The sequence below is a fragment of the Danio aesculapii genome, chromosome 6, assembly GCF_903798145.1.
Source record: "Danio aesculapii chromosome 6, fDanAes4.1, whole genome shotgun sequence".
Lineage (NCBI taxonomy): Eukaryota > Metazoa > Chordata > Actinopteri > Cypriniformes > Danionidae > Danio > Danio aesculapii.
Window position 1 is genome coordinate 30,818,310 of NC_079440.1, and position 23,688 is coordinate 30,841,997.

The window sequence follows — 23,688 nt, forward strand, 5'->3', positions numbered from 1 at the left end:
AAGATTTTTGTCTAAGCAAAGTGAGAAACTTACTGTCCTAATTAAATAATTAAAAATCAAGGCATGATCATATTTATTTTGGTAAAATAAGTTTAATCTAGAGGACTTTGCCTTTCATATAAACCACTTCTAATACCAAATCATCAACTGGAAGTCAAATTATTATTTGCTGTTCCTAAAACTTGGATAGGCGACAAGACTTTTGTCAGGTAGTGCAAGTTATCTACTTTCTTATTCCAACAACTGAAGGAGGTAAACTATATTATTAGTAGGAATTAATATTTTTAAGGAACTATATTTTTAGTAGGAATTATTTTTGAGTTATTAAGGGTCATTACATTTAACCATAAAACTAAAGCATCTTACAGCTTAAAAGCATATATATATAATTAAAACACAATCAAAAAAGTAATAAAAAAAAATAGCAATCCCAATATATCTAATATGAATAGTTTCATGAAAAATAATACTATAAAGCTTTCTAATTACCTCCAAACTGTCATTAGCTTACATTATATATAATCAAGTATTTACAATATTTTGAGTTATTATGAGTATATTTTTTTAGATCTGTTAACGTTAACAGATCTAAAAAAACTATACTCATAATAACTCAAAATATTGTAAATACTTGATTATATATAGAATAAATGAGTGTTATTAAGTTTAGAATAAATCAAAAGTAACATCAATTAAAACCTAAATATCCAAATAAACTGATAACTGTTATAATTTAAAAAATAAAAAGTAAACAATATCATCATATCTTCCTTTGTCATTTAATAATTGACAGATCAGATGGTTAAACTGCTACACAACCTATTAAACTGATTAACAGACATCTTAAATGCAGAATTAAGAAACTGCACTAACGTTTCTCTCCACAGATCGAAGGTATCTGGCACAGTCAAAGTGGCCGTTGTATTCAGCCAGATCAGCAGCCGTGAATCCATCTATATCTCTTTCCTTTGTGTTGATCTGATGACTCAGGAGAATTCGACAGCACTGAAAAAAAAAATCACATATGACCCAATTTGATAACTTAGCATAAGTAACAATTGTATTTTAAACAGGACACAACAGACTCACATCCCAAATCAAACCCACCTCTATCTCCCCGTTCTCTGCAGCATCATGTAAAGGAGTGCCACCCCAATAATCTTTCTTGACCTTTGATCCCATCTGTAACAACCTCTCTAGGACATGGTGGTGCCCCCCACTGGCAGCAAAGTGTAAAACGGTTGCCCCTTCGTTATCTTGACTGGACAGGCTGATGTCAGTAAAGGTCCCCTGCAAAACACCAAGACACTTGTAAGCCTGCAGTTTTCTACTAAAGCATGATGCGAGTAGATATGTTTCCATCCAATGATGCCAAGTAAACTTGAGTGCAAACCTGGAATATTTCATAAAACATTTGTGAATAAAGCTCTGTTTCCATCCAATAAATCAAAGAGAACAAAAGTGTCACTTTCTGATGAAATGGAGCCAAATAATATTTTTGATGCGATATTCTTAAATAGATGGACAGATATATAGCTAGCGTGTAAATGTAGAGGGTGAATGTTTAACCCACCAGCCACACCACCAGTGAATGATGGCCCATGTGAGCTGCAGCATGCAGTGGTGTCATGCCATCTTGGGCTCTCAGATGCACGTCAGCTTGGCAGTCTTTCACCAGATACTCCACAACATGCAGATGGCCCTCCTGGCAAGCCAGATACAGCGGTGTGGCACCCATATTTGTCTGTCGATTAATACTCCTGAAAAAAGTTACAATTTTATCAAGCGTCAGTTGAAAGGTGCCACAAAAAATCTTGCTGTATTAAACAACATATGCTAAGTATTTAAATTTCACAGGAGGGCTAATAATTTTGACTTCAACTGTTTATGAATTTCACACTAAAGGTATGTTTACACTTGCAGTTTGGTTCTCTTGGTTTATTTGATGTGTATCAATAAAAGAAAGCAAGAAATTTATTTCTGGTCTGTTTGGCATTCATTTACATTTGAAAATTGTGTTATTTACATTCACATTGGTATATATTACGGAAAAAATTATCAATTTAAAATAAAAAAGGTTTTTAATGACATGTATTATATGCATAATGAGCAACCTCAGGAAGAGAAAAAAACTTCAGTATCAACAGAAACGTACATTTCAATCTGTCACATGTAAAATTTTGATATTGAAAGCAGCTGTGCTTGAAACATTTTTAGCATACGTTCATTTCTGAATTGACCCTGCTATTCTTCCAGTAAAAACTAAGGATGCAACCATTTTTTGTCTGCCCGATGTGATCATCTAAAAAATGGCATTTTTAATTTTCATCAATTCAAGAGTTCACACTTAGATAATGCTCGACTATGATAGCAGGTTTGGCATGCTGTCCCGGGAGAGAACCCTGAGCTCGCAGATAGATGAGCCCAAGGTTCCCGCCTGGTCAATGAGCATTAGGAGGGTGAAGGATTTGATTATTATGTGTGTGTATTCTACTGTTTTTACAGACTGTTTTTCTGTTCTCTCTACTGTGTCTTTTCACTGCAGAAATGTGTGGGTATGCATATTCTGTTCATCTTATCTCGGTGTGGCAGGAACCTTTCGTCCTTGAGCAAAAGTAACTTTCTGAGTCGCTCACAGATGCGCGCATACCTACACGCACACATTCTCACGTATTCTGGTTGCTGTAAGCTGTTTTTGTATCGTTGTTTCCCTCCTATGATAATATTCTTTTGTGTTAGTGCTCAGTTGCAGGAGGATCCTCAATGTGTATATAAGATTGCTCTTCCCTCGCTTTTGTCAGAATAAAATCATACTGAACCATTCAGCTGATTTTCTTCTCATCTTTTCCAAGCTTGGACGGTCTTGATGCAGACACTCACTGGTGATACAAAATACTAGAGTGAAGGGACCTAAGGAAAAAACGGATTTTCCTACAGAGGGATACGAGATCAGGAGTTTCTCGAGTGCCTCCTTTTGCTGTGTATGCGTCAAGTGCTTGTGACTGTATTACGATTCACTTATGTACATGTTTTTAGACTGTGGGAGGAAACCGGAGGACCCGGAGAAAACCCACGCAAACACAGGGAGAACATGCAAACTCCACGCAGGGAGTGCCGACTGGCACAATTAGAACTTGAACCTGTGGCCTTCTTACAGCGAGGCAGCAGTGCTAACCACTGAGTTACTGTGTTGCCCGATCATGAAAGAGGAGGAGGGAGAAGAGAAGGATGGGGGGGGGGGGTTCCAAAAACGAAGATAAGGAATGAAGTTTAGGCAGGATATTTATAGTAGTTTAAGAATGATCTGATAGGCTAGCTAATGATTAGCAATGAGGATCAACTGTAGTCAATCATATAACGTGCTCCTTTCGAAATTAGTTTGTGAAACTTCACTAAATGAAAAAAAACAAAAAACAAATTGGAGACGAAATATGCTAAGCAGTACCGTAATGCCCCATCAGTGTTCCCACTGCACAATTTAATGACTTTGTACAATCTTTGTATACAATACAATGTATACAAATGCATTGTACTTTGTATTATATACTCAATGTCGACGATTTAGCTCAATAAATAGCTCAATATTTACTCTGAGGATATTTCACTCACATAACTGTTTATAATATCTATGCATATATCACATATGCTCACTGGAAAAGCAAAGTACCCCAAAAGATATTTTAATGAAGTATACTTATTCTAAGTTGCTTGCAATAATGCTACTGTGCTGTCATGGCAACGCTGGTAAAATGACACCTCTCAAATCGTTCACTGATCTTGTTTTGTAAAATCTGTATAATTTAAGTTATTGAGTAAAAAAAAAACTCTTTAAAGTTAAGAATTATTTTAATTAAATTATAAATAATTAGTACAAACCACTATCGGTTTTAATTTTCAGGTCCATTGCATATAGAATCTTCAGTTTCAGCTCAGACAGACAGACAGATAGATCATTCATGAATTCGGACATACTCCTCGGCTAACATACTGTTTTTAGCTTACTATATAGTATGGAAGTATGCAATTTTGGATGCAGCCATTGTGGTCAAAGTGGAGAAAAGTTCTTGTTTTTTACCCAGACATTTAAAAATAATATTTTTAGAGCAATAATCACAATACCATAAAAAACATGAGATTTTTATCCAAGGTTAAAATGTTTCGCTCTGAGGATATTTCACTCACATAACCGCATACAATATGTATACAACCTGTACGAACAGTTTCAGTCCGGTTTCTGCCCACTTCACAGCACGGAAACTGCCCTTATTAAAATCACTAACAACCTTCTTATGGCAGCTGATTCTGGACTGATATCTATTCTAATTCTCTTTGACCTGAGTGCGGCCTTTGACATTATTTGTCACAGCACCCTCATCAATAGACTATCTTCTTTTGGCATCACCAATATCCCACTTGACTGGTTCAAATAATATCTCTCTGGCCGCACTCACTCCTGGGGACCCTGCTTTTTATCATCTATCTCCTTCCACTTGGTAATATTCTCTGTAAATATAACATACAGTTCCACTGCTATGCGGATGACACCCAGCTCTATCTCTCTGGCAAACCCTCTTCTTATTTTCCACCTTCATCCTTTACAGTCTGCTTAGCAGAAATCAAATCTTGGCTCTCTCTTACTCAAATTAAATAGTCCAAAACTGAGGTTTTGCTTGTTGGTACCAAATCAACACTCTCCAAAACTGACAGCTTTTCTCTTTCTATTGATGACTGTGTTCAACTTATCCCTCTAAACAGGTTAAGAGTCTGGGTGTCATCCTTGACAGCACCATATCTTTTGATTCTCACATAAATAACATCACCCGGTCTGCTTACTTCCACTTACGCAACATTAACCGTCTCCGCCCTCCTCTTACTCCTCATACCACTGCTGTTCTTGTCCATAGCCTTGTCACATCTCGTTTAGATTACTGCAACTCCCTTCTCTTTGGTCTCACTCATAAATCCCTCTATAAGCTTCAGTTGGTCCAGAACTCAGCTGCCCGTATCATTACCAGAACCCCTTCTTCTCATCACATCACCCCTATCCTGCAGCAGCTTCATTAGTTACCAGTTCATTTTCGAATAGATTTTAAAATTTTGATGTTAACATTCAAAGCCATCCACAATCTTGCCCCTCCATATTTGTCTGCCCTCATCCACATTGCTGCTCCCTCTCGCACCCTGCGATCTTCTTCCTCCCTCTACTTGTCTGTTCACTCTGCTCATCTATCGTCCATGGGCAATAGAGCATTTAGCCGCTCTGCTCCCCAGCTTTGGAACTCACTACCACCTGGCACTGACTCTCTTACATTATTCAACTATTTAAAACCCACCTATTTAAGATGACTTTTAATACTTGTATATTGTATCTGCACTATTGCTGTGTATATTTTTAGATTATTTTTCTTGTTGTTTTTCTTGTTGTGTCCTTGAGTTGCCAGAAAGGCGACTTTAAATAAAATGTATTATTATTAATTAATTAATTTATTTATTTATTTATTATTATTATTATTATTGATATTATTATTATTTTATTATTTATTTATTATTATTATTTTATTATTATTATTATTATTATTATTATTATTATTATTATTATTATTATTATTATTATTATTGTTATTATTATCTATGCATGTAGCACATATGCTCACTGAAAAAGCAAAGTACATTCAAATAACCACCCCAAAAGAGATTTTTATGAAGTATACCTATTCTAGGCTGCTAGCAAAAAAAAAACTTTAAAGTTAAAAATTACCTTATATTTTTTAATAAAATTTTAAATAATTAGTACAAACCTTCTTTGGTTTAAATTTTCAGGGAAATTTCATCCAGAATTTTTTGTTTCATCCCAGACAGGCAGACAGATAGATCATCCATCCATCCATACATCCATCAATGAAATTTTTTTTGGCAATTTGGTAATCACAAACCTCATTTCATCATAAATCAATAAAACTGCAGAAGTGTCGATGGTCCAGTAACCGAGAAGCCGCTCTGAAAGTTCACTTCCAGTACTGTATGTTGTGGCATGTGACAGACAGGGTACATCCATTATACACCAGCTCTCTAGCTTTCACGTGATATTTTCTAACCCTGGAGGCTAATATATGCATTCAGTCTGGCTTTAAGTACACTTTAACTCCTATACACGAACATGCTTCAATTTCTTCCTGCCTCTGCATATCAGTTACACATGTGGTCACGCTATAAGACACGTTATCTGTACATGTGTAAGAGAAAGGGGTGCAGGATTATCTGATGATCAACTTGGTGGTCTGAATTGAATTAGTTTGATGGGGTCATTGGACCACTATTGCTCAATCCCTCTTCCTCCATCAATTTTCAGTGAGTGGAAGAATCTGAGATTTCAACTGAGCAAACCATGAGAAATGTTTTTTTTAACAAAAAATCTACATGCCTGTTTTTGTTTAGCAGAAATTATCTCCTTCAAAAATAATTAATGACCAGTGATGGGAATAATGGTGCTATAAACAAACATCGTTACTAGTGGAGATACTGTTTTCAGGAATGAGCAATCAAATGAATTACTGCTTCCCCCGTTACAATGCTGTTACCAATACTGACACAATAAAATGAGCGTTACTATAATCAAGATCACTGAAGAGGTTTTCAGGCGAGCAGCATCTCTTTTAGCCATAGGACCTCTCATTCTCTGGAATGTGTGTGTGTGTTCGGGGCTGGGGCGGGACACATGACCAACCAGTGATGATTGGTGTGTCTGTGAACATGGTGTAACTGAAAACGTTATGATTGGTTTAGATAGAGTCCATTTCCATCATTTGCAGGTGTTCATACACAAGTCAGTCGCAAACACCAACAACCAGGAGTCAGAACTATGGCAAATCCAACTGGTTCAAAGGTAGCTTTTGCAAACTAGAAATATAAGCACTACTTTACCCTCATTGAGGTGAAAGGCAGGATAGTTTATGTATTGTGCAACTTATGCCTAGAAAAAAAAGTCTCTCTGCATCGGTGACGAGTAATTCTAATCTAATGAAACACCTCAAGTCTTTTGAGTTGTGGTTTGTGCAATAAATACTTAATGTTCTAAACCATCTATAGTGTTTTATTGTGCAACTATAGTAATGATAATATTTAAAATGAAATGTTGAATTTGATGGTTGTCTCTCACATTAACAAAATTAAATTAGTGTAGATTAATCAATGTTTTATATTTATTTTATAGTCATTTGACAAATTAGATTTTTTTTTAAGTAACACAGCAGTTACTTTCCCTGGTAATTAGTTACTTTTATAATTATGTAACTCAGTTACTAACTCAGTTGCTATTTGTGAAAGTAACTAGTAACTATTACTAATTACTCTTTTAAAGGAACGTGCCCAATGCTGTTAATTACTATGGTGACTTTGGCCTCATTTAGTAGACCAGAATGTGACACTTTCATGTCACATGATTTTTTCCTTTTTCCAGCATCTGAACAGAACTGGTGTTATAAGATACTCAGATATCCAAGGATATGGACGGATAACCTGATATGTTACTTTTCTATTATCAGTTTGAATTCAAAATGATTAGTCCTCCTTTGAAATAATTTTTATATAAAGTGCTGTTTAACGTAGATATTTTTCCAAACATATTTTAAAACATAACAGTTTCAATAACTAATTTCTAACAACTAAATTATTTCGCCTTTGCCATGATGACAATGCATCATATTTTTTATAAGTTATTGATATTCATTCTTCATATTTTAACTAACTATTTTGCAAGCTACTATATTCAGCTTAAAGTGCAATTTTAAGGTGTAACTAGGTAATTAGGTTAACTAGGTAAGTTAGGGTAATTTGGCAAATTATTGGATAAGAGGTTTGTTCAATAGCCAATCGAAAAAACAAATGTTTTAAGGGGGCTAATAATATTGAACTAAAATTTTGTTTTAAAAATTAAAAAATGCTTTTATTTCAGCCAACCATAATGAAATTACTTTCTCCAGAAGAAAACGTCACATGAGAAATACTTAAAATTTCACAGGAGGGCTGATAATTTTGTTAATTAAGCATAATTAAAATCCATCTATCCATCCATCCATCCATCTATCTATCTATATATTATTAGCCCCCTTAAGACATTTGTTTTTTTCGATTGGCTATTGAACAAACCTCTGATCCAAAAATTTGCCACCTTACCCTAACTTTCCTAGTTAACCTAATTTCCTAGTTAAGCCTTAAAATTGCACTTTAGGCTGAATATAGTAGCTTGCAAAATAGTTAGTTAAAATATGATGAATGAATATTAATAACTTATAAAATATGATGCATTGTCATCATGGCAAAGGCAAAATTATTTAGTTGTTAGAAATTAGTTATTAAAACTATTATGTTTTAAAATATGTTTGGAAAAAGTTCTATTAAAAATATTTCAAAGGAGGACTAATCATGACAATAGAAAAGTAACATATCAGGTTATTCATCCATATCCTTGGATATGTGAATATCTTGTAACACAAGTTCTGTTCAGATGATGGAAAAAAATGTGTTCAACATGTATTTAACATCAATCTATTCTTTTTCTTTGGGGGGGGATTTGTAGCCCTGGCAACTACCTGAAATAAAACTAATCATGCACTATTTTATAGTTTATTTCAAGTAAGTTCTTTTCAGGGAGTTCTTTCTCCCTGTTCTTATTAGTCAATAACACCCCGGCTTGCACTGTCAACTTTCAAAGTGACACTCAAAGTAAAACCCTGTGTACTCAAACAAATTACTCGAGACGTGTGACCCACAAGACCAGTGACCCAAAACACCATGTCACATGCTTCTTTTCACAAGAGATTTATCTCTTTCATTAGTGCGTGTCTGAGCTTGTAACACTGTACCCTGGAGCTCGACCAATCAGCAGCTTCAAGCAGGTGAGGTCACCCTTTGCTGCGGCATAGTGGGCAGGAAGGGCACCGCAGTTTGTCTCCACTTCTGCTTCAGCACCATGAGCCAGCAGCCAGTTTACAGCCTCAACCCTCCCGAACCGAGCCGCCAGATGGAGAGGAGTGGCCCCACCAGAGTCCTGATCCTGGACACACACAAAACACATTAGGAGTAGCTGCGAACAACAATTTCTTTTTAAAAAACTTTTGGGTAAGACTTTTTTATTTTTACAGTGACCTTATTACATATATGTACTGTATGTACTAGAATCAGTAATAGAATAGTTTAAAATAGAACCAATTGTACACCAACTGACCTTAAGTACTATGTAGTTACATAAATTAAATTCAGTGCACTTGTGTTCATATTGTATTGCAAAACACTTATGGTGCCATTAAGCTGGAATACTGGTAAAGGTTGGTGGTATGGGTAACTTTAAGGGTGTGTAAATGGGTCAACAGTATAATTATAAATGTATATTATAAATGTACATGTAATTCTATATATGACTTAATAAATATTAGTAGAGCTTTAAAACATGTACGCAATATATATATATATATATATATATATATATATATATATATATATATATTTACTAAGAGATTAATTTTTATGCAAGTACATATCATATGGCATTATTATGCATGATATTTGTCCTAAACCAAACCTCAACCTTACAGTAAATACATGTCTTGATTTGATATTACTCTGTATGTAAATGTACCATTAAGCTGTAATGAGGACATTGTAAAATGAGTAAAAAAGTGTAACCCTTTTCTTCATTGCACACAAAACGTTTACCAAATAATGTTTGGTATTGTAAGCTCTTATGGAGTCCAGAACAATCATTATTTATGACAAAATTTTAAAATAATAATAATACCAACAACAATCACTACTTACATAATGGGGGCAGGTATTTTCACTTTTTACTGCTACCCTCCCTCACCTCTGCTTCGTGTTCAAAATAAACTGAGATCGGTGCTGTGTTTCTTATGGCAGGTTTTTATCCTTCATACATGTTAAGAGATCGAGTTGATCGACTTGATAAGGAAATATGTCTTGACATAACCCACAAAGACGTGACTTAGTAAAGTGTGTGAAGTCATGTATGACTTTAATTGTTGCATTAGTCTGAATGTAAAGGCCCTCATCAGGCAGCGCTGGAGCAGCGCAAAGAGGATCAAAGCGCATCAAGCGAACAGTATTAACAAAAGAAAAAGACATAACTGAAGACACTTAAATGCCTGTATTTGTTTGCAGCAGCTCTGTGATGTTCGTCCACAACTTCATGCATTGGGTTAAATTGGGCTGTCCAGTCTGTGTTCAGTCCGTTACAATCATGGTGGAAACCCAGACAGGCTGTCAGGCAGCATAATACATAGAGTGAATCAAAGCCCATCAAATGATCGGTAATTAAAAGGGAAAAATAGAATAAATATCTATACTTTTATATTAGACACACATCTGATGCTTGTATTTGCAGCAGCTCCACATCCACAACTTCACGCATTGGCTTAAATTAGGCTTAACAGTCTCCTTTACTTCCATTGTTTCTGTGCAGCGGGAGAAACTTAACCAACCCTGTGACGTCAGACACAGCGCCGTTCCAAGATGGCTGCGCCCTAAGTCTAAAATCTATAGTAAAACACGCCGTTTTCTGCTAAATGCTTACATTAATCAAGTTTGTTTAATATATTTTCATTCAAGTGGAATCCAATGTACACAATTATGTAAACTTGACTGAGTGCTTCATTTCCCCTTTAAGGCTGAGGTGAGATATGACCCTGCTGGCCTGTCCGCTACATCACTGTTGAGTGCCCCCTGTTAGTCTCACTAACACCACTTCGGGAAGCAACTTTTCCCATGTGTTCTCCCATCCAGGTACTGACTTAGCTTCAGTGGGCGACCATGTGAGCGTTGAAGAGAGCTAGCTGCCAGCAAATATTATAAAACAAATAATATTCTTGTTCATAATAATGAGAATGAAAATCTATTATAACTGATTATTTGAAGATCCACAAGGGATTTCTTTCTACCTGTAAGCATATTAAAAGTAAAACACATTGTAAATGGTTTACAGTATAGGTTGTTGTTGGGTTTTTTTTGTGATAAAGTTCTGTCATAATGGTTCGACCCCTATTCAGTCATTTGTTTGTGTGGTGGGGCACAAAATTGTGTTAAAACACAGTTAAGCTTTTGTAAACTGTATAACAAAACTAAATTAGATTTAGCTGTTTACACACATCTAAATCTACCCCAAGCATGCATTAAAGCCGAGTAACAGATCTGGCCAAATCAAAGCAGGTCTCACAAAAGAAGAGTGTCTTATTACATATATGCCTCAACAGTTCCTAGAGACACAAGCTTTCTCCATAAGCCTGAAATGTGTTTTACCAGAACACATTTGAGGATGTTGGAAAAAAAAAAAAAAGCACAATACCTTCAAGTGGAATAAAATGTTTGCCCTACATTTACTGCCAAAGACTTGATCAAAGAGCAAGATGACCTGATGAGAGATAAAACAACAATGAGCGCAAGAACAACAATGGCCTTCACAGTATACTAGGGCACCCTTGCTGAACTGCACACTCTCGACTGTGAAGAACATTGTAGATTAAAGAATGTTTTATAGATTATTGCAAATAAACTGGTGGTTTTTGGGACCATGGATCAGCAGAGTGTGCCTTGGGGTTTGCTGTAGTAGGAAGTGGAAACTACAGTGTATGAAGGAAATTATTGATTCTTTTAAGTTTTAAGCCATTTAAGCAGACTGTAATGCATAGACTGAAGCTTAATGATCTTTGAACTTTCATACAGGACAATCAACATAAAGAATGCCATCCAAATCCACTGATGCTTGTTTCAGGATCATTGTAAAACGTTTTTGAGTGGCTCGTTCAGCCTTCGGGTTTACATCTCATTAAGAACATTTGATAACAAGAAACTTGAAGATAAGCAGTGACAACATGAAAGAAATCTGGCATCTAGAAGTTGTTTTCCAAGCAAGGAATGGGCCAAGATTCTGTAACCAGGGATGTGACACTGACAACTAAGTTGCGGATCCACATGCAGGTTTATTGAGGAGTTCAGGCAAGCAATGGTCAACACGGGTGCAAACATATGTATGAAGGCAATCCAGAATTGAGGTTGAAATAACAGGTTATAGGTCGGAAGGCAGACGGCAGACAGGGACAAAGACAAACTAGGCGAGGGTCAAAACACGGAAAACCAAGACAAGGTAAACGCGTTGTAATGTCACTACAGTAAACAAGACTCGGTGACTGGATTGAGTGTGTGCTGCTTAAATAGTGTGTAATCAGTCCTTGACAATTCTCCGGTGGTGTGTGTGCAATTAGTCAGGATACGGAACGTGTGTGAGCGAAGTGCATGTATGGAGATGTAGTCCATAAAATGGCGGATTTGTAGTCCGTAAGCTATTGTGTGTGAACTCCAGCGATAAAGAGTTACGATTGCTGGTGATCATGACTGATCCCATTAGAAAGGTGAAAAAAAACTGTAAGCACCTCCAGTAAAGACAAAATTAATTGGAGGTTATAAAGAACAAAATATGTACAATATTACAATTGAATTATATATAATAATATTTATAATATTAATATACAAAATTTTACTTTTGCCGTTAAATAAGGTTTCCCAGTAATGTTTACAGAAAACCGAATGCTTTTTTTAAACACTCTTCATAAAAATTACTGCTATTGCTAAGCCATTAACTATGATTTTTAAATCAATAAACTATTAATTGGCTGCTTATTAATAGTTACGGTTATAGTTAGATTTAGTAAATAGGATTATGTATGTATAAGATCATGCAGAAGGCAGCACGGTGACGCTGTGGGTAGCGTTGTCACCTCACAGCAAGAAGGTTGCTGGTTCGAGCCTTGGCTGGATCAGTTGGCATTTCTGTGTGGAGTTTGCATATTCTCCCCGTGTTCACGTGGGTTTTCTCCAGGTGCTCCGGTTTCCCCCACAGTGCTAAGACCTGCACTATAGGTGAATTGGGAAAGCTAAATTGTCCATAGAGTATGTGCGTGCATGAGTGTGTGGATGTTTCCCAGTGATGGAAGGGCTGGAAGGGCATCCGCATGCGTAAAACATATGCTGGATAAGTTGGCAGTTCATTCCGCTGTGGCAATGCCAGATTAATAAGGGATTAAACCGAAAAGAAAATGAATGAATGAACGAAGATCATGCACAATATGTACTTTATAAGTACTAATGGTAACATTTTATTTGAAGGGGTGTTCATAAGACTGTCATGAAAGTGTTATAATCATGACAGCATGAATATGAGATTAATGTATGCTTATGACAATTCTGCTCAGTTATGTAATTTTAAATGCAAATATGACATTGTTTGATATCTGTTATGACAACTTGACATGTTCAAGACATAACTTGTCATAAATCTTCATAAACATGACCGTCATGAGGTCACATTATTATTGTCATGAATCGTATAATTGCTTTATTAATATTTTTGTGAACTCAACTAAGGTCATTATATTTTTCTAATAACTTTTTTAGTCGAACTATATTCATATGATAACCATATTCATGACAGATTTAAGACAAAATATGTTGTTTATATAATGTTAATTTGTCATGACAGATGTAATATTTATTTATCAAGTTGTCAAAGACGTGCCAAACAATGTCATCTTTGCATTTAAAATGACATAACTGAGTGAATGACTCAATGACAGTTGTCATAAACATGCATTAAATCCCATTTATATTCACAAGATGTCATATGATGATTATAAATGTATCATGACAACCTTATGAACACCCTTTTTAAAAAAGGGTTACTGTACTAATAAAAAGTCAATGCCTTAATAAAATGCAGGTAATAAAACACTAGTTAATAGTAAAAATTGGTTTTGTTTGCCATCAACCACATTTCCTCAGAAAACACAAATGTATATTCATAAACATTTTATAGTAGGGTTTTTTATTAGGTTTCTACCTAGGTCAGACAATAAAATATACATAATATTCATATAGATATACCCACTGATGCAATTTACCAAACAAGAAATTATCAGGAAAACATAATTATACACTGAAGTATATAAATAAAAGGTAAAATACCACATATAAACACAAAGATATACAAACATAAGATAACAAAAATAAGAATAATAAAAACAAACAAAAGAATAAATAAATAAGCAAATAAATAAATTATGCAAAGAAAAGAAAGGGAAAAAGGCTAAGATATAGGTGTCTCCTTCAATTTTTTTTTTAGAAAAGGGTGCCAGACTTTCTAGAACTGTTCTGGTTTTTGTTTTATTGCCAACCAAATCTTTTCCATTTGAAGAGCATGTAAGAAATCAAAAACCAATTGCCGGTAAGAAGGGAGAGCTGCTGACTCCCAATTCATAAGTCGTCTAGCCAGTAAGGCATCAAAGGCTACACTATCGGCCTGTAATGAATTTAATTCAACATATTATGGAAGGATTGCAAACAGTGCTGTTAAAGGGTTTGGGTCTATTGATAATGAAAACATTTTATAGTTTACTAATGCCTTGGATTAACTATTTTCACACAATTCCAGCTCTCGTGGCCGTAAATTTTGTTTAAAAAAAAAAAGATTTTATACAGAAAATGACTAACTTAAATAGCCTAAATTACATATCATGTTTTAGGGGAGCATAACATAAAAATAATAATGAGGGTCTGAGAAATGTCCTGACGGCATAATCATATAATTGAAAGGACACAGAATGAACAATAATTAATCATTGTCCTTGCAATGCCATTGATATTTTACAAAATATTAATGAAAATCCATGGCATAACATTTAAAAAAAAAATAGCTTCTTATGATGGGATCTTTCTATTCACACACACAAAAATGATAGAGATTCCTTTATTTTATCCATTTATGCACTGTAAAACCCAAAAGGTTAAGGTAACTCAAACCATTTGAGGAAACTGATTGCAACAAAGCATTTAAGTTCAAAAATTAATCCCAATGAGTACTGTGAACTTACTCCATTTGAGTAAAAGCAATTTGAGCACAGTAAAACCCAATAAATGAAGAGAGCTCAAACCAACTGAGTACTGTAAAACCCAAAGGCCTGTTTCCACTGAGAGGTACAGTATGGTACGGGTCACCTTTATCAAGCTTGCGTTTCCACTGAAAAAAGGGTACCCTTTTAGCGGGCGTGGTGTACGAAAGAAAGTTTCAGACGAAGTCATTTTTACTCGAGGAAATGTCACAGTAACGCCGTAAGGGTCGTTCACATATCATATGAGAAGCACATCTCACAACACAGATGCTTTATACACATAAGTACTTGTGTAGAAATGTTCATTACTAACCTTTCTATGAACATGATTTGATTATAACTGCAGATCAATCACAATGCGAAATCGCCTACTGTAACATCTGCAACTATATAAAATAAATAAATAAATAAACGTAACATATATGAACACATACAGACCCTTACAGTCTCCGTTATCAAATACAGAAAAGCACACACAGCATACATTTAGTCCTTTTTTTGGTTCAAAAACAACACAAAATATAGCCCACAGTCAGTGCAAACCTCTCATCTGTGTCTTTAATCTTCACCAGCTTGTGTAACCTCTTGTTAGAAAGTAATTCCGTTATTCCGTTGTTTCATGCTGCAGAAGCATCATTTGCTGCTTTTTTCCAGCTTTTCCTTTGTTTTTTTGCACTTTACTTTCGCACTTGTCTCATTCTGACAGGATCGGATATCATAGCACCTCAATGATCACGCGCACGTTATTAATATGAGCTTAAAAAGTTTGTTATTTCAAATGTAGACGTACTGCAAACTCTCTGGAGAATGTGAAACCGCTCACGCTTTAGACGGGCTTGTGAAACAACAACAGGACACAGCACATTTTGTTCTTCTTGGCTTCGTGGCTGTCCATCAAGACGACAACAAGGTTTGTTTGAGCTCGGGTTGACCATGGCTTGTTATATGTATATATTATAACCAGGCCCGAATTAAGAATTCAGGGGCCCCTGGGCACATTGTCTTGTAAGGCCCCCAACCCGGCCGCACCCCTATAGCTGAATTTAAAAATAAGAATAATATAATACTTTTTTAATAAAATGAATCTATAATTTGTATAATTTAAATAAATGATATGTAGTACATATATATTTATAGCCTACAAAGATTTAACTTATTTTTTAAAGCATTGAAAAAAAAGCACTCTAAAACTAGTGAATATATATAATTTTTTAAAGGTATTTTTAATGTATGAACTTCTACAAACTTATAAAGCATATTATTGGCATAGCATATAACACACAATGCCTCTCCAATCCAGTTCTATGAATTTGAGTCTTTCATAATACACACTTGATTTACTGTCTCACTCCTACTCTTCCTGTATTTTCTCTACTCTCCTCGTGATGAAGAGCAGGCAAACAGCATAGATCAGCTTGATTATAAACCTAAAAGTATCCAAAATTACAAACACTATACCTCTTCTCTCCTGTCTCTCTCCTCCCCATGGCCTTTCTCTCTCTCCCTCCTTTTTCTGTCTGTCTCTCTGGCACGACGAAACCTATCCGCGCTGCGCTGCTGTTAGCCTCCTGGTTAGCTTACTCATCTAACGTTACCATAACATCTTCTTCTGTACCCTCATTGATGACGAACAGAGTTCGGAAAAGGGGGACTAATATTGTAGTTACAAATCAATTCTATTAGGATGTTGCTAACGTTTAACACCAGGTGGAAAATAACTGTTTATAGAATATTATACACATATGAAATAGGCTAAACATTATTAAATACCCACGAGGCAATTGTGACTTTACATCATGTTTCCTTCCTATTAAAAATAAATATATTTCCAATCTGATATGTAATGGTGAGAGAAAAAAAATAGCATGAGCTCAGCAGACGGCGGATTCGAACACGGTTAATGATCGATCGCGTCAAAAGATATTGCCGTGCGCTTTATGAGGTACGCCACTCACGATTTCTTTTGCCGCACTCTTTACTAATCTTGTCTCTGTCAATCAGACATTGATGTGCAGAAGCCATGAATATAGCTTATTCCAACTAGGTGCGCTATTTGCACTTGGCCTAATGAGACAATCCAAAATTGGCTTTTTTTCCTCCCCTCGCAGGGGCCCCAAGTGCTCACGGGCCCCTGGGCCTGTGCCCATAAGGCTCATTGGTTAATTCGGACCTGATTATAATGGTGTAATGTCTTGACTGTGTTTTAAAAAATGGCGCTTCCTTTGTTTTCATTCTCCTGCTTCTGCGAGTGACGTCTCTCTGTAAACCAACAGCTCTGCCCTAAGCCCTTTGCAAAGGGTGACCAAAAAGGGGTAATGTACGGTTCGCTTTAAGGTACCCTTTGACAGTGGAAATGACCATAAAAGCGTATGAACCATAGCATACGAACCGTACCACTCAGTGGAAACGGGCCATAAGTTAAGGAAACTCAAACCGTTTGATGAAAGTAATTGCAACAAACCATTTGAGTAAAAATCCTAATCCATATGAGTACTGTGAACTAACTCCATTTAAGCTGAAGTAATGAGGTATTCAATTAACTTATTATCTTCAACACGGAGTTCAAAACTCTTTTCAAATGAGTAGAATTAACTTTCAGTCAATTTTTGATTTAACTACACTCATTTCATTTGATAAAGTTGACTGTTGGGTTTTACAGTGCATGAATTTTAACTACCACAGTTTCACTTAACACGGAGGAAACAAACAGAAGCATTATTATTAATAATATTTTTACATGCTGTCATTTTTATTGTTATAAGCGAGAACACAACCACTGGTCAGGTTGGTAAACTGCTGCCACTGATTCCAGAATATCCAATGAGAACATTCACTTTGACAGAGGTCATCTCATGATGTCATCTCAACATCATCATAGCAACAGGGTGTGTATTGTCCGTTCAACTATAAATCTACAGCATCTGACACAGGCTCTGTTCCATCATCGGGCCATCACTCCCCAACTCCTCCAATGTGATCAAATTAGTGTAGTCATCTTTATTTAATCAGACCAAGGAAATGTTCATTAATAATTCAACCACATACAACTTTGACCTCACCTTGGCAAGCATGGCCTAAAAAACTCCCTCTAAGACCACCAACCTGGAATATTGTTATCACTTTAGTCCATGATAACGAGGCACTTAAAACATCTGCTATAACAGAGCCCAGCTGCCTATAAATCAGATCAAGAGGTTGTCGATGTTAAAAAAGCCGGTTTGCATTAGTTTGGTGGGGGGAGAGTAGGGTCTCGGCGGAGCAGTATTCGGCCTGCACTCACTCCCATGGCAAACAAACAGTGCTAACGGTTCGGTTCGATTGAGCCCCTCTTACCCATCTGCTCATGATTACAGTGGTCATGCAATACTACTGAGCAAAGAGTAAACAGAGCAAGGGAAAGTCATGTAATCACACCATTCACACCGTTCTACGGTTCCTGTACTGGATGACCTACTTATTATGTAAGGTGCTATATTTGGAGCAGGTGTTGCTTTCCTGTGATATTAAAGCTCGCCATGTGACTGCACAAGGTGCTGTCAAAATATTTTGTTCATATATTGTATGTACTGTGCAGTATGTATTGAGGCAGGTCATTAAAAGGACAGTCTATCAATTATAAATTCACTCCCCGGCCAATTTATTAGGTATACCTTACTAGTACCGGGTTGGACCCCCTTTTGCCTTTACAACTGACAAGAAGGTACTGAAAATATTCCTCAAGAGATTTTGGTCCAAAATTGACATGATAGCATCACGCAGTTGCTGCAGATTTGTCATCTGCACATCCATGAAGCGAATCTCCTGTTTCACCACATCCCAAAGGTATTCTATTGGATTGAGATCTGGTGACTGTGGGGGCCATTTATGTACAGTGAACGTGTTCAAGAAACCAGTCTGAGATGATTCGCGCTCTATGACATGGCATGTTATCCTGCTGGAAGCAGCCATCTGAAGATGGGCACACTGTGGTCATAAAGGGATGGACATGGTCTGCAACAATACTCAGGTAGGCTGTGGTGTTGACATGATGCTCAATTGGTAGTAATAGGCCCAAAGTGTGCCAAGAAAATATCCCCCACACCATTACACCACCACCACCAGCCTGAACTGTTGATGCAAGGCAGGATGGATCGATGCTTTCATGTTGTTAATGCAAAAATCTGACCTTATCATCTGAATGTTTCAGCAGAAATCGAGACTAGGCAACGTTTTTCCAAACTTCTATTGTCCAATTTTGGTGAGCCTGTGTGAAATGTAGCCTCAGTTTCCTGTTCTTAGCTAACAGGAGTGGCACTTGGTGTGATCTTTTGCTGCTGTAGCCAATCCGCCTCAAGGTTTGATGTGTTGTGCGTTTAGAGATGCTCTTCTGCATACCTCGGTTGTAGTGAGTGGTTATTGGAGTTACTGTTGCCCTTCTATCAGCTGAAACCATTCTCCTCTGACATCAAGGCATTTGCTCCCACAGAACTGTCACTCACTGAATATTTTCTCTTTTTCTGACCATTCTCTGTAAACCCTAGAGATGGATGTGCGGGAAAATCCCAGTAGATCAGCAGTTTCTGAAATACTCAGACCAGCTCGTCTGGCACCAACAACCATGCCACGTTTAAAGTCACTTAAATCACCTTTCCTCCCCATTCTGATGCTCGGTTTGAACTGCAGCAGATCGTCTTGACCATGTTTACATGCCTAAATGCATGGAGTTGCTGCCATGTGATTGGCTGATTAGAAATTTTAATTAACGAGCAGTTGGACGTAATAAAGTGGCCGACTATATTAAAAATATATAAATATATTATATATATATTAAGTTTTAAAAACTGTAAAAACTCTGTCTATTGTGAAACACGGAGTACCGTTCAAAAGTTTAGGCTTGGTGAAGTTGTTCAAAGTAGTCTTTTGTATGCAACAAAACATTTTTATCTGATCAAACATGTAGAAAAATACAGACAAATAACCCAATGCTGGCCCAATCTTGAGTTATGTTAACCAAGCATTTTTTAAGAGTGCAATAACTCTTTGAAGTTACAGGTTATTTTAACAAATACAGGTGTGTGCCAAATCGCATATAGATTTACAAATTATTGTAGTATTAACACTGTAGGTCAGGGGTGCCCAAACTCGGTCCTGGAGGGCTGGTGTCCTGAAGAGTTCAGTTCCAACCCCAATTAGACACACCTGAACCAGATAATGAAGCTCATTCTATGTAAACTAGAAAATTCCAGGTATATGTATTAAAGGAAGTTTGACCTAAGCTAAGCAGGATACCGGCCCGCCAGGACAGAGTTTGGGCACCCCTGCTGTAGGTAGTGCATCTACACCGAACATTCTAGATAGAATGAAATCCTGGATGATGCACTTATTTAAAGGATGAACAGAAGCGTGGAATGTTGAACACTTCACACACTCAACATGTGCAGCTTTGCTCATGTAGCAGCAGGAGAGCTGTTATCGATTACTTTATTCTGGATTTTGCAAACTCTGACGTGAGTGATTATGCAGTTTCTGATTATGATCTATTGAGATCAATTGGAATTACTCTTTAGTTAAAAAAAATAATAATAATTTGAAAAGACACTAACCTCAAACACTACACAGTTGAGTGCAAAAGTCCATATGTATAAGTGTATGTGTGTCATTTGGGATGCAACTTATGAAGCCTAGACTGAAGTGTAATTACAATAACTTTGGGCTTTCTAGCAGGACAATTAACCTAAAGAATCCACCAAAGCTTAAAGTCTAGAATGTTTTAAGTGTCCATTCAGTATTCAGTTTTAAATCTCATTAACAACACTGAATAAAGCAGTGGCAATGTAAAAAAGAAAGATTTTTTTTAAAGCAAGGAAGATCCCAATAGAAAGGTGAAGAACATTTTAAGGACTTTCAGTAGAAGCAACATTTACTGGATGATATCAAACAAGATTTAACACAAAGCAAAATTTTTGGGGGATGAATACATTTTCCCATTAATGTTTAGAGAAAATCTGAACAGTTTAACAGTAAATTTTTCATAACTTTGCTAACAACAACAATGTTTTGCAGATTAAGTGGTAAATAATTGTGCTTTCAGCTTTATGAATTATATTATTGTATACACATTGCTTTAAATATTCTACCTTTAATACATTTTATACATCACTGACACCAATAAAACTACCAAGATGTTAATATCTGAATAAATGGGTGAGAGGGTGAAAGAAATATGCTCACAACACAACAAATAACAAAATGTCTTTTTCTACCATGAGTACCATTTAAAAGTTTAGGTTGAGTAATGTTGTACAGTGTTTGTTTTTTATCCTCACCGGGTCTCCATTTTTCTGATTAAAATGTAGAAAAACTACAACACTAAAAGCTTACAAGAATCTAGACATGATCCTTCAGAAAAAATCTAATAAGCAGATTTGGTGCTCAAGACATGTAAATTATTATTATTATGAACACTCTTAATATTTTTAAGGAAACAAGGATACAATTTTGTTCAGAATATAATAAAAACAATATTTTAAACAACAGCTTTGCAACAATGTAGAAGTACTTCTAATTTTCTGCTCAAATTATTGCATCCATGCTACATATGTGTCTTGATTTTTTTATTCAAAAATAAATTAATGAACTAAAAAAAGACCATAAACTTTAAACTGTAGTACAAGTAGATGTTTAGTAGAAAGATCATGCTGCTCTTTTTTATATATTAAGTGAATGATGACCGAGGGTTGTCAAACTCCAAATGAGTAAAAAGCATGTGATAGAAAATATGATACAAAAATGTTATAAACGTCTATAGGTATGCGCAATAATTACTTAAAAGGAGTTTACCCAAAAACGAACATTTATAATAATTTCGTCATAATCAACATAATTAACATTAATTAAGTCATAATTTACTCCCCTTTTACTTGTTTCAAAGAATTACGAGTTTGTTTTTTCAGTTAAACACAAAATAAGATATTCATAGTATTTGATATACCTACTGTGGAAGTCAATAGTTACAGGTTTTCAGCTTTCCTTAAAATATCTTCTTTTGTGTTCAACAGAACAAAGAAACTTATAAATGTTTTCGGAACCACTTGAGGGTTAGTAAATAGTGAGTAAATTATAATTTTGGGGTGAACTATCCCGTTTAATTTCTCAGTAGTTTATTCAATTGTTACAATGTATCAAAGACACCTCAAAATAAACGGTGTCTGCAGCGTCTTAAAAAGAAATAAAAGTTGATAAATCGATTAAGAGAAAATCAAGGCCCTTAAAAAGCCTTAAATGCTGTTACAAGGTATAACATTTTGCATCATTTTTGATTATACAGTTGTATAATTAATTATAGTTGTATGCTAAAGTTTGAAATGTTGGGATGCTGTGTAGTTTATAAAATCCTGTTACATTTGATGTCACACGGCATCTTTCACTGCAGTAACCAAGGCAGCACGATTTTTTCTGGTGTTCTATAGGCGACACCTGGATTAAAATTTTTAGGAAGTATATGAATAACGTTTTAGGATTTTTTTCACTAATCAATAATTAGTGAATATATTTAAAATGTTGCCAACGTTCCCGGTTCAGACCTACAGTGGCGATGAGGTCTTAAAATGTATAGAAAGAGTCTTAAAAGATATAGAATTTTACTCTCTGATTCCTGTATATACCTTGATAAAGCGTAACATTTGCATGCAAAACGTTTCCATTTGTACTGTTGCCCAATGGTTACAAAAAGTAATATATTTAACTGTATATATTGTTATACGCTATAAACTCGATGTGAACAACAGGCCACATTTGCATCCCAGTGTATAGAATTATAAAACATATTAAGAGTATGTTTAAAATATACCATTACACCTCATGAGTACATATTAAATTTCAATTAATAAATACCAATTTGGCCATTTATTTATTTATTTATCTATTTTATAAAATAAACAACTATCTAAACTGATATGAAATGGGTATAATGAGAAACAAGAGGACAATAATAAATTTGGTTAGGTTGTATCAAAAACTGTACTCATACCCAAAGTTATGTGTAGACTAAATTTAAAGCTGCAATCATTGTTTTCTTTTGTAATATTGCTTGGCTCAACTAGACAGAGGTAGCTGGAATAAAATGTAAACAGCCTTCAACAAAATATTTGCACAGTGTAAAGAGATTTTAATCAATGACTTAAGACTTTTATGTAGGCTACATTGTGCTTTTTGACCTTTTTTGAAGCTTGACGCCTCCACTTTTTACAATATGAAAAAGAACAGCGTCTTTCCTAACAAGCATTCCTTAAAGAGGAAAGAAAACAGTACATTTTAAAAGAGACCCTCGTTCACCCACACATCTCTCTCCACTCACCTTTACGTTACATCTTGCAACCTGTACGAGCCACTTCAGTTCCCGTGTGTGACCTGTAGCTGCAGCATCATGGACCGGCGTGGCTCCATTAAGGGCCTTTGTATCGGCTGCAAGTCCTGCTTCAGTTGCTAGAAAGCAAAGGCAGTCCAGCTGGCCACAACGTGCGGCATGGTGCATCAGTCCCGCCCCTTGAGCATCCACAATGGCGCCGGTCAGACATCCAGTTTGGGCGAGCTCTCTGAGGCCCTGTAGGTCTCCCTCTCGTGCTGCGGCGATGGCCTTTTGGAGCACCATGTCGGCCCTTGGTTGTCTGCACCTGCGCTAGCTTCCTTTGACTGGATCCGGAGGCTGCTTCGGGCAACTCAACCTACCCCCCACGGCACACACACTCGCATACACACACAC

General features: G+C 36.0%; 1 protein-coding gene across 1 annotated transcript in view; it reads right to left on the bottom strand.

Annotated features, from left to right (window-relative positions):
* The window catches only part of LOC130230764 (espin-like protein), a 49,439-nt gene extending 25,862 nt beyond the window's left edge, over positions 1-23,577 (bottom strand). Inside the window, exons 1-5 of the mRNA XM_056459951.1 lie at positions 23,284-23,577; positions 8,862-9,052; positions 1,574-1,760; positions 1,108-1,290; positions 874-1,005 (exon numbers count right to left, since the gene is read on the bottom strand). Of these exons, the coding sequence (XP_056315926.1) occupies positions 874-1,005; positions 1,108-1,290; positions 1,574-1,760; positions 8,862-9,052; positions 23,284-23,577 (987 nt within the window). The remainder of the gene's footprint in view (positions 1-873; positions 1,006-1,107; positions 1,291-1,573; positions 1,761-8,861; positions 9,053-23,283) is intronic.
* Between the last annotated feature and the right edge of the window lie 111 nt (positions 23,578-23,688).